Source organism: Anolis sagrei, chromosome 8 (assembly GCF_037176765.1).
Source record: "Anolis sagrei isolate rAnoSag1 chromosome 8, rAnoSag1.mat, whole genome shotgun sequence".
In the NCBI taxonomy this organism is placed as follows: Eukaryota; Metazoa; Chordata; class Lepidosauria; order Squamata; family Dactyloidae; genus Anolis; species Anolis sagrei.
In genome coordinates, this window is record NC_090028.1 from 22,491,647 (window position 1) to 22,508,319 (window position 16,673).

At 42.2% G+C, this 16,673-nt stretch overlaps 1 protein-coding gene across 1 annotated transcript in view; it reads left to right on the plus strand.

Moving 5' to 3' along the window:
* CDH13 (cadherin 13) overlaps nucleotides 1–16,673 on the plus strand; it is a 996,654-nt gene that overhangs the window by 892,340 nt on the left and 87,641 nt on the right. Inside the window, exons 9-10 of the mRNA XM_060787892.2 lie at nucleotides 8,654–8,836; nucleotides 11,140–11,393. Coding sequence (XP_060643875.2) covers nucleotides 8,654–8,836; nucleotides 11,140–11,393 — 437 coding nt within the window. The remainder of the gene's footprint in view (nucleotides 1–8,653; nucleotides 8,837–11,139; nucleotides 11,394–16,673) is intronic.

Genomic DNA, 16,673 nt, shown 5'->3' on the forward strand with positions numbered 1-16,673 from the left:
CAACTGTGTTTTCTCTTGCATTACGTTTGTTGCTCTCTGGGGCTGTTTAATTCAGGCTGCATTGGCATCTACTTTGCAGGCAAAACTCCATTCCTTTTTTAAAAAGATTGCAAGTCATTTCTGAACTTTTATACCACATACTTACATTTTGCCCCATCTTTGTGCAGTATTCCAAAAGTGACCATGAACAGGTTCACATGTAATAAGAAATTCAATGTGCAGATTTGATGAATGTGAATTTAATCTGATGTGTGGGAATGAATGGAAGAATGAAAGATGAATGCATGGATGCAGTTTATAATTTTGGGAACACCAGTAAAATATTAAGGCCTGCAATGACTAAACCTGCTTGCTGGACTGTAATTAAAAGTTGCTAATGAGAAATGAAAAGTAACCTCTGATAAGAACTGGGACAGTGATAACAGGAATGTTTGGAACATTCTTTATGTTAAAAAGGAAGTTAACACAAGCCTTGTGTTTGTCATGATCAATCAAGAAGAATCAACATCTGGCCAGGAAGCTGAGATGGCTCCAGCATAGAAGACGTCTATCATTAATTTACAACTTTGGGACGACATCAGCAGAATCTATATAAATAAAAATGTAATGTTCATTTGTGATACCATCAGAACTCAAAAACCACTGGGGGAATTGACACCAAATTTGGACACAAGACACCTAACAACCCAATGTATGTCCTCCACTAAAAAAAATTGGGAATTGTCATTGCTGGGATTTATAGTTTACCTACAATCAAAGAGCATTCTGAACTCCACCAATGATGGAATTGGGCCAAACTTAGCACACAGGGCTCCCATGACCAACAGAAAAAACTGGAAGGGTTTGGTGGACATTGACCTTGAGTTTGGGAATTGTAGTTCACCCACATCCAGAGAGCACTGTGGACTCAAACAATGATGAATCTGGACCAAACTTGGCACCAATATTCCATATGCCCAAATATGAACACAGATGGAGTTTAATGGAAATAGACCTTGCCATTTGGGAGTTGTAGTTACTGGGATTTATAGTTCACCTACAATCAAAGAGCATTCTGAACTCCACCAATGATGGAATTGAACCAAACATGGCATGTAATCAGAGCCCTCCTGACAAAGAGCCATCCACTCATAAATATAGATAGATAGATATGATTCTCTCTCACACACACAGATATAGTATCATAGATTTGAAAGAGACCCTTAAAGAAGGACTATGATATGTTGCATATTCCAGAGTAGGCAAACCAGACACTCTCCACATCAACACTGACAAAGAAACAACGAGAAATACTGTTTACTCACAAGCATAAAGGAATGACATATATTAGAAACCAACACTTTCTCGTTACTTTATTTTCCAGATCATCAGACAGGGCCACAGCAACGCGTGGCAGGGGACAGCTAGTATTCCTATAAAAGACTCAATCTAATAATGCTCAAAGTGTGGCAGACCTAAGGAGTCCATTCCATGGGAAGGAGAGAGATGGTGTATATGGAGAGTGGCAGATTTGCACGGGAGCAGTCTGGTCACTTTGGGGTTTCTTTCTCAAGGGAAGAGAAAGAAGTGCACTTTTGGAGTCTTAGATTTTGTGCAGGAAGTCAGGTTCTGCTGTATGGAAAACAGAGATCTGGTCCTTGGCATTGTTCTTAGGAAAGAAGTTTTGGCATTTTGAAGTTATGGCATTATGGAACTATGCATTGGCAGGCTACAAGAAATCAGGGTCTGGCCTAACAGGTGTTTCTCCAAGGAGGGAGAAAATGATATGGTAATATTTGAATGCTTGAGGATGAATGCGTGTACAAGTGGTGTGAATGCTGAGCGAAAATGTAATTCCCCTTTGTTTGTTTGTTAGCCATGTAATTGCAAATCCAATGTAGTTGCATAGAATCTGTATGTCTGTATGTCCAATGTCATTCTTTGTCGAAACGTTTTTCTGTAGTCTGGTATACCCTCTCACACTGGACATTGCAATAAAAAGAATCAATGCTTTAAAGTTATTGAAAAGTCATTCATGACACAAAGGACTTTATCTGGAAAGGAGGTTTGAGAAAGTTCCTTGTAGACAGGTTGGAATAGAATGGAAGAGGAAGAGCCAAAAAGAATTCAGCATGGAATTTAGCATATTTTTCCATCTTTTCATTACCAGTGTTTAAGATCCTAAATTGGGAGTTAAGAGGAGACTATCACACTGCGTTCCTGGCAAGATTTCTGCTTTGGAGGTCTGCCATTATTTTGGCGGTCATCATAAGTTTAGCCTGAAGAAGAGAAGGCTGAGAGGAGACATAATAGCCGTGTATAAATATGTGAGAAGTCATAAGGAGGAGGGAATGAACTTGTTTTCTGCTGCCCTGTAAACTAGGACACAAAACAATGGCTTCAAACTACAAGGAAGGAGATTCCATCTGAACATTAGGAAGAACTTCCTGACTGTGAGAGCTGTTCAGCAGTGGAACTCTCTGCCCCAGAGTGTGGTAGAGGCTCCTTCTTTGGAAGCTTTTAAACAGAGGCTGGATGGCCATCTGTCAGGGATGCGTTGAATGCAATTTTCCTGCTTCTTGGTAGAATGGGGTTGGACTGGATGGCCCATGAGGTCTCTTCTAACTCTAGGATTCTATGAAAGCATACAACAACAAAAACAACAACACATTTGGAAGCCATCTTGCAGAAGAAAAGATCACACCTATGAAATATGATTATAATAATAAAAATAATAATACACTTTATTGATATTCCGCCCTCCTCCCCTTGGCAGCTCAGAGTGGATTAAAACATTTTACTTAGGCAAACGTTTAATGCCTTTACAGTCAAGTACAATGAGACATACAAACAAAAGTAAGGCTTCTCCTTTCATTTCCTACTTTCTGAAGGCGGTGCTCATCTTTGGCTCTGGGGAGGTGCTTTTCTCCATTTTCAAGCCAAGATGTGGCTGGCAAGATTGCTTGGAGTGTCTCTTTGCCTTTTCCCACAGAAGCGGTACCTATTTGCATGTTTTCGAACTGCTAGGTTGGCAGGAACTGGAGCTGACAGACAGGGGTTCACCCTGTTTTGCTGATTCAAACTGCTAACCTTCGGGTCAGCAGTTCAGCAGCACAGGGGTTTAACGCATTGCACCACCATGACCCCCATACATTATGGTAATGATAATTATAGGAAATCATGATCAAACAGGTTTAGAATCTCTTATTCATAATTCTGAATCCTGCCATACTCAAGAATCGAAATTGGTTGAGATAGAGACACATTTGCTTTCTGATTTATTTATCGTGTCAGGAGCAACCAGACATTTGTATTACATTTTTAACAAAACAAACTTGCATGCTGGTCGCTAATTCGGTATCAGCCAGCACGTCAATGACTTAAATCTAGAAATAGTTTTCTAAGATCTACAGAGACACTCGCTGGAACACCTCAGCAAGCGAGAGTCCAAAAGTGGCAGGCTCAAACCCAGCACCTCAACCAATGGCAGATACCAAATGAGAGACTCCCTCCTGGGCACACAGAAGACTGGGCGACTTGGAAGGCACTGAACAGACTGCGCTCTGGCACCACGAGATCCAGACCCAACCTTGAGAAATGGGGCTACAAAGTGGAATCCTTGACATGCGAGTGTGGAGAAGAGCAAACCACTGACCACCTGCTGCAATGCAACCTGAGCCCTGCCACATGCACAATGGAGGACCTTCTTGCAGCAACACCGGAAGCACTCCAAGTGGCCAGATACTGGTCAAAGGACATTTAACCAACTACCAAACTCACAAGTTTTGTATTTGTCTGTTTGTTTGCTTTGTTCTGGTAGAAATGTAATACATATAATGGACTGGTTGCTCTGACACGACAAAAAAACAAACAAACAAACAAAACACAAAGTTTGCAAGCTTTGTAGTTGATTAAATGTCCTTTGACCGGTATCTGGCCACTTGGAGTGCCTCTGGTGTTGCTTTCTGATGACTAACTTTGTTTCATGCACAAAATTATCATAAATATTGTGCATAAAATGGCCTTCTGGCTATGTGTATAAAATATATATGAGGCAAATTAATTTTGTGCTTCAACTTGGCTCCCGTCTCCAGGATATTAGGCCTGGGCGGTTTTGTTCGTTAATTTTGTAATTCGTTAAATATTCGTTAATTTTAGCAATTACAAAATGATTACAAAACTTATTTTTAAACCCGGAAGTGTTTTTAAATATCGAAACGGCAGGCGCCAAAAATTTTTGTATTTCCGTCCATTTCGGAAATACGTAAGATGGCCTGGCGATGCTTGCTGGGAGCTCTCCTCTCTCTCCTCTCTTAGCCAGTCAGAGGCAGAGCCTGAAAGAGGAGGAGGAGGAGAGGGCGGGGAAGGCGCCGGCAGAGCAAGCGAGTGAGAGGGCGAGCGAGAGGGCGAGCGAGAGGGCGAGCGACCCTCAGCGGGAAGGCGGCCCGTCCCTCCTTCCTCACCTTTGTGGTGGGTGTGCTTCATTCTCCCAATTCCTTAGCGGAGGGCTGTGCTTCGTTCTCCCAATTCCTTAGCGGAGGGCTGGGCTAGATGGCCTTTGGGGAGCCCTTCTCCCAATTTTGCATTGCTTCGGAGGAGCCGGGCCCGACTCGGCGGCAGCGCTTGAGGGCCCGCCAGAGTGAGTGCCTGCCTTCCCTCCTTAATAATAATTTCTCCTCCCTATTCTATTAAATTAATAATTAAATTAAAAAAATATTGAAAAAATATTGAAAAAAAAGGGCGCCATCTTTACAAAATGTTTTGTAAATATTAACGAAATTTCGTAAATACCGAACTTTTTTAAGGGAAAATTTTGTAATTATTTTAAATATCGAAACAAAAAAAACCCCCAAATACAAATCGATTTTAGAAACAAATTTTTGCGTTGTTACCCAGGCCTACAGGATATCCCATTGTGTATATGCAAGTATTCCAAAATGTGAGAAAAATCCAAAACACAGAACACTTCTGCTCTCAAGCATTTCAGATAAGGAATACTCAATCTGTACTTTATGAGAAAAAAAACCCTACTTGACACTTTGAGCCCAAATCAGACATATCATCCCATGTTAACCTGCGTTGGAGATGGCAGGCTCATCCTTGAAGTCTCCGCTTCTGGCCAGTCGCTACCCGTGAGATGAATAAATCTTTGTGGAAGGTTAAACTTCCCAGGAAGAGTATCTCAGCTGGCATGTGAACAAGGATGAATTCACTGACCCAGTTTAAACCAGCGAGGGATTTGGCCCAAGGTGATCTATTTCTAAAAGACGTCTCTGAGATGAAGCCTGACGGCAACCACTTAAATACACATCTGGGCTCATCTATTCTGTTCTCAATTGATTGTGGTGCCTCGGGGATGTGTAGATATTAAAGATGAACAAAAATCAATTAATGCACGATCTAATCATACCTAATAGGCACTGGAGGTTTGACTGCCAGGGCAATGTTTGCCACTCTAATGACTTTTTGCAAGTAATCCATTACAAGGGGGATATCATGCATGTACTATTTTTTTGAGTGTTGTGAGACCAACAATTTCAATTACTAAGAGAGGATGGCTGAGGGTCTGCATCAGGTTGCATCGTCTATCTTTCCACCTGCAGAATTGCGCATTTATACTAGTATGCAATTCTTGTGTTGAATGATAATGTTGTGTAAGTAGGCCAGGCAACTGAATGCACAATCAAAAGTTCATATGCATCAAAAGTTCATATGCACCCCATGCACAATGTACATTTTCATCCATATCTAGTTTGCATAAGCTCCCATGGACAAAGTACAGTCCACATCCACAAAACAGATATGTGTCCTTCCACCATGTACAATGGCAATACATGCAAATATCTGCAACTTTATGTACAAATAAAGGGGGACCCTGGCTCGAGAGCAGTACGTGTGAAAAAGATCTTGGAGTCCTGGGCCCGGTCCTGTTCAACATCTTTATTAATGACTTAGATGAAGGGCTAGAAGGCAGGATCATCAAGTTTGTAGACGACACCAAATTGGGAGGGATAGCCAATACTCCAGAGGACAGGAGCAGAATTCAAAACGATCTTGACAGATTAGAGAGATGGGCCAAAACTGACAAAATGAAGTTCAACAGGGACAAATGCAAGATAGTCCACTTTGGCAGGAAAAACGAAATGCAAAGATACAGAATGGGGGACGAGGCCTGGCTCGAGAGCAGTACATGTGAAAAAGATCTAGGAGTCCTCATGGACAACAAGTTAAACATGAGCCAACAATGTGATGTGGTGGCAAAAAAGCCAATGGGATTTTGGCCTGCATCAATAGGAGCATAGTGTCTAGATCTAGGGAAGTCATGCTACCCCTCTATTCCGCCTTGGTTAGACCACACCTGGAATATTGTGTCCAATTCTGGGCACCACAATTCAAGAGAGATATTGACAAGCTGAAATATGTCCAGAAGAGGGCGACTAAAATGATCAAAAGTCTGGAGAACAAGCCCTACGAGGAGTGGCTTAAGGAGCTGGGTATGTTTAGCCTGAAGAAGAGAAGGCTGAGAGGAGATATGATAGCCATGTATAAATATGTGAGAGGAAGCCACAGGGAGGAGGGAGCAAGCTTGTTTTCTGCTTCCCTGGAGACTAGGACACGGAACAATGGCTTCAAACTACAAGAGAGGAGATTCCATCTGAACATGAGGAAGAACTTCCTGACTGTGAGAGCTGTTCAGCAGTGGAACTCTCTGCCCCGGAGTGTGGTGGAGGCTCCTTCTTTGGAAGCTTATAAACAGAGGCTGGCTGGCCATCTGTCAGGGGTGATTTGAATGCAATATTCCTGCTTCTTGGCAGGGGGTTGGACTGGATGGCCCATGAGGTCTCTTCCAACTCTTTGATTCTATGATTCCATGAAAATGCAAAATCAAAATAATATACAACACAACAATATAAAATCAAACATTGAAAACACAGGGGATTTCACTAGGCAGGGCCAGATACATGGATAATTTTTTTAAAAAAAAACACACTGGGAGATAGGACAGTGTAACTTATATTTCATTGCACAAACCATAAAATAAAGTGTGTCTAAGGACATTTTGTGCAAAGTGTGTTCAGGGAGAATCTTACATTCAATCATTGAAGGCACATTGGAATAACAAGGTTTTCAAATTCCTCCTAAAGATTGCCAGTGTGGGGGCTTGTCTTATGTCTCTGGGGAATGAGTTCCAGAGCCGGGGGGCCACCACAGAGAAGGCCCTCTCATCCCCACAAGTCACACCTGCGATGCGGGCGGGAGCGAAAGAAGGGCCTATCCGGAGGATGGAAGGGGTTCGTAGATGGAAATACGGTTGCACAGGTAGAAGGGTCCCAAACCGTTCAGGGCTTTGTAGGTCAAGACCTGCATTTCTACTCTAGAGGAGAGGTCGGCTTCTTTTTGTTTGCTGGGATTACTATTGTTAATAATTCTTTTAGAAGTATTTTCTGAAGGAGAGGAAGGGAAGGAGAAAAAGAAGCTAAGGTTGACTCTCCATTCCAAGCCCCAATACGCATGCACACACGTGCACCGCAATCACCTTCCCTCAGGTCCCTCCCCAATTCCCAGTAGCATGGAGAGCAGTGTACACCATCATCAATGGAAATCCCAGCCAGAGCTTTGAAATACATATCAGTCCCACCAAATAAAAATAATCAGGAAAATAAAAGAAAATCAAAAAGATTCAACTGTGATGCCGAATAGAGAACTTTTCGGATGAGAATCCGTGATGGCTGGCCCCTTGCTGTTTCCAGCACTGCGACAAAACAGATAAGCTGAATAGCCAATGGTACCAGCTAAAAACAGATCCGTGCATAAGTCTAGTGAATGTGGTATTTCGAAGGTGTGCCACTATGATGGAAAATCCCCCACAGACATTGGACATTGTAGGAAGGGACCACAATTCTGAGTTGCGAGTGTGCCATGGATGAGAATGTAACCAGTCACATATCTTAATTTGCAGTGACTAAAGGTGTCTTGACAAATTGACCCAACCTATCAATCAGAATTCCCAAGTTATATAACACTTGAGTTTCCTTTATAAGGGGTGGGGGTGAGCCTGCCCTGCACATGAAAAAAGTATGGTTCCACTTTCACAATATTTGCAGTGAAAGGACAACTTGGCGTGAATTTGATAACTTGTGATGATGGTAAACTCCTTCTTTAAAAAGAACATTAGAGAGGATGATGGCCTATTACGGTTCAACTATGGGCGGAATCACAGAAATCACTTTGAAAAGACCCTGCTCTGAAAAAGCACAATGAATGCATTTATTTTCCTAATAGTTGTGTTCCAAATCACCATTACGTGCTATGTCTGGAATCTTTTGCCATTAATGGAAGTTAACAAAAGATTTATTTGCTTCGTCGTTGTTGTTGTTGTGATTTCGTATTGAAGACCATTCAAAGCCCACTTCAATCACGTCCTCCTTTATCTGCAATCTTTTTTGTAAAAGAGCGGGGGTAGTAGAAAGCTAATGCAGCACTGCAGACGACGTTGTGCTTCGTGAATGCATTATTTATGGCTTTTCGGAATTCAGTTTCACTCGGGGATTACATTTTCCCTCCTTTTGGATGCAGTGAATAATTAATAGCACCTTAAACAAATTTGTTGTGATGACAGCAGTCGTTTGTTTGAGGGTTGTAACATTTTATTGCCTGTTTTATTAATTTTGAGTTTCAAGCCACGGTGAAGGAAGGCAGCACGGGAGTCATTGTGAATTTAACAGTCGAAGACCGGGACGACCCAGCGACGGGTGCATGGAGAGCGGTGTACACCATCATCAATGGAAATCCTGGCCAGAGCTTTGAAATCCACACCAATCCCAAGAACAATGAGGGGATGCTGTCTGTGGTCAAGGTGAGGAGTAGGGATATTGACAAAACGTATCTTAGCCATCCATAGCATCCATAGCCTGAATTCTCTTAGCTAATCCCCAGCTACAGTAGACCTATTGAATCAGGTGCTGAGACAGCATAGAGGTAAATCCCAGTGCTTCTGGTTTTGGAGTTATTCCGACCTTCTCGATCAATATAAAAATGGATGCATTTAATCCAAACTTTAATCATGCCCTGCAAAGTTTTGAAGACAATGTTCAGCACTTTGGATAGCACCTTTAAAAGTTAGTTAATGCAGGAGTAAATTTGCTGCAAAACTGGAATTAGTGTCATTGGGTTCATTTACACCAGGCATGGGCCAACTTGGGCCTTCCAGGTGTTTTGGACTTCAACTCCCACAATTTCTAACAGCCTAATGACCCTAAGGCTGAAAACGGCGGTCAACAAATGCAGTAAATAAATAATAAATAAATTTTAGGAATTGTGAGAGTTGGTCCAAAACACCTGGAAGGCCCGAATTGGCCCATGCTTGCTCTACACCAGCGTTTCTCAACCTGGGGGTCGGGACCCCTGGGGGGGTCATGAGGAGGTTCCAGAGGGGTCACCAAAGACCATCAGAAAATACAGTCTTTTCTTTTGGTCATGAGGGTTCTGTGTGGGACGTTTGGCCCCATTCTATCATTGGTGGGGTTCAGAATGCTCTTCGATTGTAGGTGAACTATAAATCTCAGCAACTACAACTCCCAAACATCAAGGTCTATTTTCCCCAAACTCCACCAGTGTTCACATGTAGTCATAATGAGTATCCGTGCCAAGTTTGGTCCAGATCCATCATTGTTTGAGTCCACAGTGCTCTCTAGATGTAGGTGAACTACAACTCCAAGAGTCAAGGTCAATGCCCACCAAACACTTCCAGTATTTTCTGTTGGTCATGGGAGTTCTGTGTGCCAAGTTTGGTTCAATTCCATCATTGGTGGAGTTCTGAGTGCTCTTTGATTGAAGATTAACTATAAATCCCAGCAACTACAACTCTCAATTGACAAAATCAATCCCCCCAACCCCACCAGTATTCAAATTGGGGTGTTTCAGGTATTTGTGCCAAATTTGGTCTAGTGAATGAAAAAAAAACTGCATATCAGATATTTACATTACGATTCATAACAATAGCAAAATTACTGTTATGAAGTAGCAACAAAAATAACGTCATGGCTGGGGGTCACCACAACATGAGAAACTGTATTAAGGGGTCGCGGCATTAGAAAGGTTGAGAAACACTGCTCTACACTGTAGAATGAATCCAGTTTGGCAGCACTTTCTCTGCCATGGCTCAATGCTATGGCATCATGGGAGTTGGAGTTTCGCATGATCTTTAGCCTCTGTGCCAGTGAGTACTGGTGCCTCACAAGCCACAGCTTCCATGATCCCATAAAATTTAGCCATAGCAATTCAACTGGTGTCAACATGCATTTATTCTACAGTGTATATGCATTATGCAGCCTTAGTAGTTGTTTTTTGTTGTTGTTGTGTCAGGAGCAAGTCGCTTCAGGTTTGAGAGAATTGGCCGTCAGCAAGGACGTTGCCCAGGGGACACCTGGACGATTTGATGTTTTTATCATCCCTGTGGGAGGCTTCTCTCATGTCCCTGCATGAGGAGCTGGAGCTGAAACAGGGAGCTCATCCGCCTCTCCCCGGATTCGAACCTGCGACCTGTCGGTCTTCAGTCCTGCCGGCACAGGGGTTTAACCCACTGCGCCACCGGGGGCTTCAAGCCTTAGTAGTAATCTACGGTGTATATGCATTATGTATGACCTGATTTTTCCATGCAACATTGTTAGGAATGTCCCCTGCTTTTACGTGTGCCTGTTTGTAGACATCATCAAAATAACAACTGGTTTCCTTCCCTGGCTCTCCCTCGTGGTTCTGGAGAATCCAGTCCTTCTCAATCCCGAATCATCTTTTTGTTTTCCATTTGAGCCTCAGTGCAGGGTTAGCTCAATGCATTTTACTTTGTTTTGGGCAAAACATGGCTTGAATGCTACAAGAAGCCTTAGGGCCACAAAGAGGGGCTAATGAAAGTGCCCAAAGACCCCATAAAAATAAAAATATGGGTGTTTTGTCACAGTCAAACCAGCTGAAAGCCAGTGCAAAATACTGTGTTTGTTTCTCACCCAGTTCTTTTAACCCCACACTCAAACTGTTCAAAATTGAACCTGGAGGTGACATTCTCCAAACCATAGAGATAATACTTGAGAGAAGAGTTGTTGTCTCATAGACCTCAGAAAGCTGTAAATGTGAGTAAAAGCCCTGCATGCTCCTGTCTTCCAGCCTTTGGACTATGAAATTTCCGCTTTCCACACGCTGCTGATCAAAGTAGAAAATGAAGATCCATTGGTTCCAGACATAGCATACGACACCAGCTCAACGGCAACAGTTCAGATCACCGTTTTGGATGTTAACGAAGGCCCTGTTTTCCACCCAGATCCCATGACTGTCACTAAACAAGAAAACATCCCTATTGGAAGCGTCGTGTTAACAGTCAATGCTACGGATCCTGACACTTTGCAGCATCAGACTATAAGGTGAGTAGAAGATTCCCGAACCCTGCTTTTACTAGTACTATTACAAATATATTATTGTGGCTTTAATAAGCTAAACATGAAATCTATCTCAGGTATTTTGGAATTCAGTGTCAAAAGGACACACAGAGCTAAATCCAACCGCTAGCTGGCTTCTTGTAGACCCTCTTAGACCATGAATTGGTCCAGAAATTTTAACTTGCCATTCAGCAACTGAGGCAACAAATCAACTCTAGCCGGGACTAGAAATTGGATGTCACTTACTATTTATCATGTTGGGTGAATGGAGGGCTAGATTGATTGACGGACAGCTGAATTGCATGTCTGGAACTGATACTGTAATTGGAGCATTGCCAAACACCTGAAACCCAGAGGCAGAAAACTGACAAACGGCTTAAGACTGAGAATTCTAATTGGGATATCCAAATGGGGAGGAACAAATCGCTTGTGTAGGATTGGGTTTTCTTCTTCTCCTTTCTGGCCCACTTCCCCTCACCTGTTAGGAACATACGTATTCTTACATTAGGTGTACGGATGCATATATTTATTTTCACAGTTCTAAAAGCATTCATTCACCTGCCCTACTGTAGCTCTGCTAATGCATCACCCACAACCCATGCTTGGTAGGGGGCTATGGCAGAAGTAGAGAACAATGTATGGCTTATGTGCCCATGGCTAGATGTGGCACCAGGAACTAAGGAGAACTCAACAAATGAGGAGCATCTTCAGATCAGCATATGAGCCGATTCCCAATATCTGGTATGTCCCCACTTGTTCTTAACCAGGTACCTATTGATCACTGGGAAAGGCTTCCCTGGGGCTATGGTAGGTCCAGGATGGTAGTAAATGGCTCAGCACAATGGTAGGTCTCAAGGCTTTGCAAGCTATGTTGCGTACAGGCCCCATTGAAGCCCCTTCCACACAGTGTTGACTCAGATAACCCAGTTCAAAGCAGATATTGTGGATTATCTTCCTTGATATTCTGGGTTATATAGTTGCGTGGAAGGGCCCCATGTCTCTCCATAAAGATCTCTATATGAAATCAGTTGTTTTGTTCATAGATTTAACCCTCAAAGATGTAGGGACTGCAGAGACATGTCCCAATCCAATATTCAATCAGCAAGTGATGCATGCGAAAAACACCAGAGCAACATACAGGTAAAATGTATTGCCTGACAACCTCCGAAATGAAGACGCCACACAACAGTTGTGGGTTAAAATATGGGCAACTTTATTAAATGTTACCTAATTCAGTCTAAAAATGAATCTCAGTATATGGCTAGTATGAACGTGTTGTCAATAAAGCCGAGGTGGTGTCCCTTCTGGCCTACCCCTCAGCAAAATAGGGCAAAGCACCCGGGTCCCCTGGTGACCAAAACCTGGGTGGCCTATGTAGGGAAATGTTTTGGAGAATTTTTACCTAAGGCATTGAGTGGAGCCCCAGGTGGTGCAGTGGGTTAAACCCCTGTGCCGGCAGGACTGAAGACCAACAGGTCACAGGTTCAAATCCAGGGAGAGGTGGGTGAGCTCCCTCTATCAGCTCCAGCTCTCCATGCGGGGACGTGAGAGAAGCCTCCCACAAGGATGATAAAATATCAAAATCATCTGGGTGTCCCCTGGGCAACGTCCTTGCAGACGGCCAATTCTCTCATACCAGAAGCGTCTTGGTTTCTCAAGTCACTCCTGACATGACAAAAAAAAAACTCAGCTAGTATAACAACCGGTGATGTTTTCTGTTAAAGGCCTTCACCCCAGATGGGGTTGCCTTGGATGCACACCAAATCTATGTTTTCTAGTTTTTTTTTTACCACAAAACCTATTTATAAGGACCTCCGAACCCAATCTTCCCTCTAGTAACAGTATAGGGTAGGTGAAAAAAAAACCCTAGAACATAGTGTTAGAGACCCTAAATTGGGTCTTTTTAGGTCCACGTCGCGGAAGCACGGAAGGATGGAGACAGTCCCAATGAAAGATCAAAAAACAAGATTTTTATTTTAGTTTCTTCATGAAGAAGACGAACAGCCTGATAGCATTATGCAAATGCTATCCTTCAAGTGGCTGCCGTGCTTCTTCCTTGAAATCTGCAAACTTTATAGCTCCGTACAAACAAAAGTATGGGGAAAACACCTTTTGTGAATAATAATTCTGACCTTTTTGATAGAAAGTGCCTTCTGTACATGCAGCATCTGCGCTTAAAATTTTTTTTAACCTTTTAACAAAAGAAAGTAACAGGAAACTGCAACTCCTTCCTGTCTATATTTTCTGCACTCTGTTCCATTACGAAGCTCAGCTTTATTGCTAATTTTGCTGATTTGCTGGTTTTCACCCAAAAGCCCCTTACTCAGAGACCCTTGAGGCCTCCTTCAATAGGAGGGGAAAAATTCCTACCCAGCTCCCTAAGGCAACCAACTAATTATACTGTTAATGGGCGGGTGTGGAGGGTTGACGTTCCATGAAGACTGCGCTGGAGGGAGTAGTAGTAGTAGTAGTAGTAGTAGTTCTATACCAGGGTTGAGAATTCTAACTCTTTCACATATCAGTGGACTACAACTTCCAGCAGCCCTAGCATCATAATAAATTGTAATGAATATTGGGATGTGTAATGCAAAGTCTAGTAGCTGTACAATCCCCATTCTCATTATGTATGTGGAACTGTGCAGCTTGTTTTACAACACAGCATGGAAGAAAGGTGCCCCCTTTGTTTTGTAGGACATGTGACATCTATATTTAATTCCCACAATAGGAGCAAAACAACAGTTATCCATCCCAGTTTTTCCAGAGCTAGTGAGAAATTAGATGCCCCTTGTCAGAAGATATTAAATATACCATCTTGGTTCTTTTAAGTGTGTGTGGTGGAGAAAGGGTGGCCAAGGATCAGGCCTGTAGAAAGCAATCTCTGGTAATCTTCTAATAATATTCTGCATGTAATCCACATCTTCAAGGAAGAGTGTTGCCACGGCCTCAGGTTGAAAGGAGGAAAAATCAATTTTAATGCCGTCTTTTGATTTGTGAATTCAGCTTGCTGTTCGGACTCTCCTGAAGCCGCAGCATGTGCGAATATATCAGATTATGCTCATCTGCTGGCATTTTTGCACACTCCTGTGGAGAGAGAAGTTATCTGTTTTTCACTCCAGATAGGTTGGCTCTGTGAAGTCAGGATCATTTGGAATCCTAGCAACAGCAAATGCTGTGATGGCAGTTGGATACCCAAACCCTCCATGCCAACATCAGTATTGTTGACATATAAATCTTTATTTATATATATTTATATTTATATAGCCATTGGGTTGATGGGGCATGATCAGAGTGGCCTTCGAAGACAATTCTCATCCCAGTCCACAGCCAAATACATTCAGATGTTGTGTATTTTGGCCAGCCTTCTTGATGTCATACATGTACATAGATTTCATTGTGGAAGTAGTTGAACATTGTTCTCCAATCTGGAAGAGCCACATGCAATTCAAGGTTGGGCTGTGTTAAGATGCATGCCAACGCAAGGGTTGTGAAAGCATGCATATGCCTGACCTGCATATTTGATAGATAAATGCACATTTGTGATGGATTAATGGTGTGCAATCCTGATGCAGGGCCTTGGTTGTGGAGAGCCCTGTTTGAGTGTATGGGCTTTAATTGTTGATTTCTATGCAAGACAGAATTATCATATTTATTGGAAAGGGTTTTGTGATGCCAAAAGGGGCTTGTTCTTATTATTGGAGGGAAGCTTTTTTTAAAAAGTGTATGGTCCCTGCCTTTGTAGAAGGAAGAAGCATCTCATAGATACATCTAGAACTTCAGGGCACTAGAGTTCATACTTGAAGAGAGTTTAGCTCTTACATCCTTCAGACTCCATCTGTTTCTGTTTTGGAAGAGCTTGCCATGTGTTACTTGATATCTAAGTCCTGAGTCTTGAGATATTGCTGGACTCCAGGTCATCAGATTGATAGGAGTTACCTTCTACTGATATCTGGAGACCCATCACTGAACTCCCTTTTGTGCTCCTCAAGAGACTACAGAATAGAAGACAAAGTTTGGCTTTGTCAAGATCCTGTAGTTATTTGAGTCAAAATTACCTGTTTCTCCAAAAGTGGTACAATTTGTAAAGAGAAGGAAGGAAGGAAGGAAGGAAGGAAGGAAGGAAGGAAGGAAGGAAGGAAGGAAGGAAGGCACATGACCTATTTTGCAAGGAAAACATTTCTGCGGATCAGCCTCCTTGTCAGGCACCAAAACGAGAAGCAATCATTTCAGCCTAACCAGTTTTGAGTGAAGTCAAAGCAAGAGTAATGCAGATGAGAATTTAAGCAGATTTGAGCATTCAAATTGTAATGTATGGAGAGCAAAGGTAAGGTATATAATTAGAGAGTTCAATTCTCTCCTAGTTAAAACCAGGTATGAATATTTCATGTCCCCGTGTCAGGAATAACTGTGCGATCTGCTTTGAACAGGTGTCAGTCCCTGGTTTGTTTGGGTTTTTTTTTTAATTTCAACTATGTAAAATTCTGGTTTACCTATTGATTTCCATTTTAGTCCATTGCTCTATGACAGGGCTCCTCAAACTTTTTAAACAGAGGGCCAGGTCACAGTCCCTCAAAGTGTTAGAGGGCCGGGTTATAATTTGAAAAAAAAAAACATGAATTCCTATGCACACTGCACATATCTTATTTGTAGTGCAAAAATACTTAAAACAATACAATAATTAAAATGAAGAACAATTTTAACAAATATAAACTTATTAGTATTTCAAAGGGAGGTGTGGGCCTGCTTTTGGCTGATGAGATAGGATTGTTGTTGTTGTTGTTGTGTGCTTTCAAGACTTAGGTTGACCCTGAGGGCAGGGTAAATGACCTTGGAAGGCTGTATCCAACCCTTGGGCCTTAGTTTGAGGACTCTTGCTCTAGGAAATCTTAGTGTTTTTCTTAGGAAGTTGGTGCCAGATGATGGATGGATTGGGACAGTGGAATTTCCTTTATGTAATATATTTATTTATTAATATGATGCTTCCACCAATCCTGATCCAGACTCATACCGTAAACCATTACTTGAGTATCCTTTATTCCAAAATGATGTTGGTCTTTGGGTTCATAAATATGGTGTTGGAGTTCTTGATAGGAACAACTACCATATATATTCATGCACAAGTCAATCTCTAGTATGAGTAGGTTAGTTTGGAGGTCAAAATTATACATTTTGATGTAATCCATGGCTATGTCGATGGTTATTTATTTGTCGTGTCAGGACAACCAGTCAAATTATATTACATTTCTAACAGAACAAAGCAAACAAACA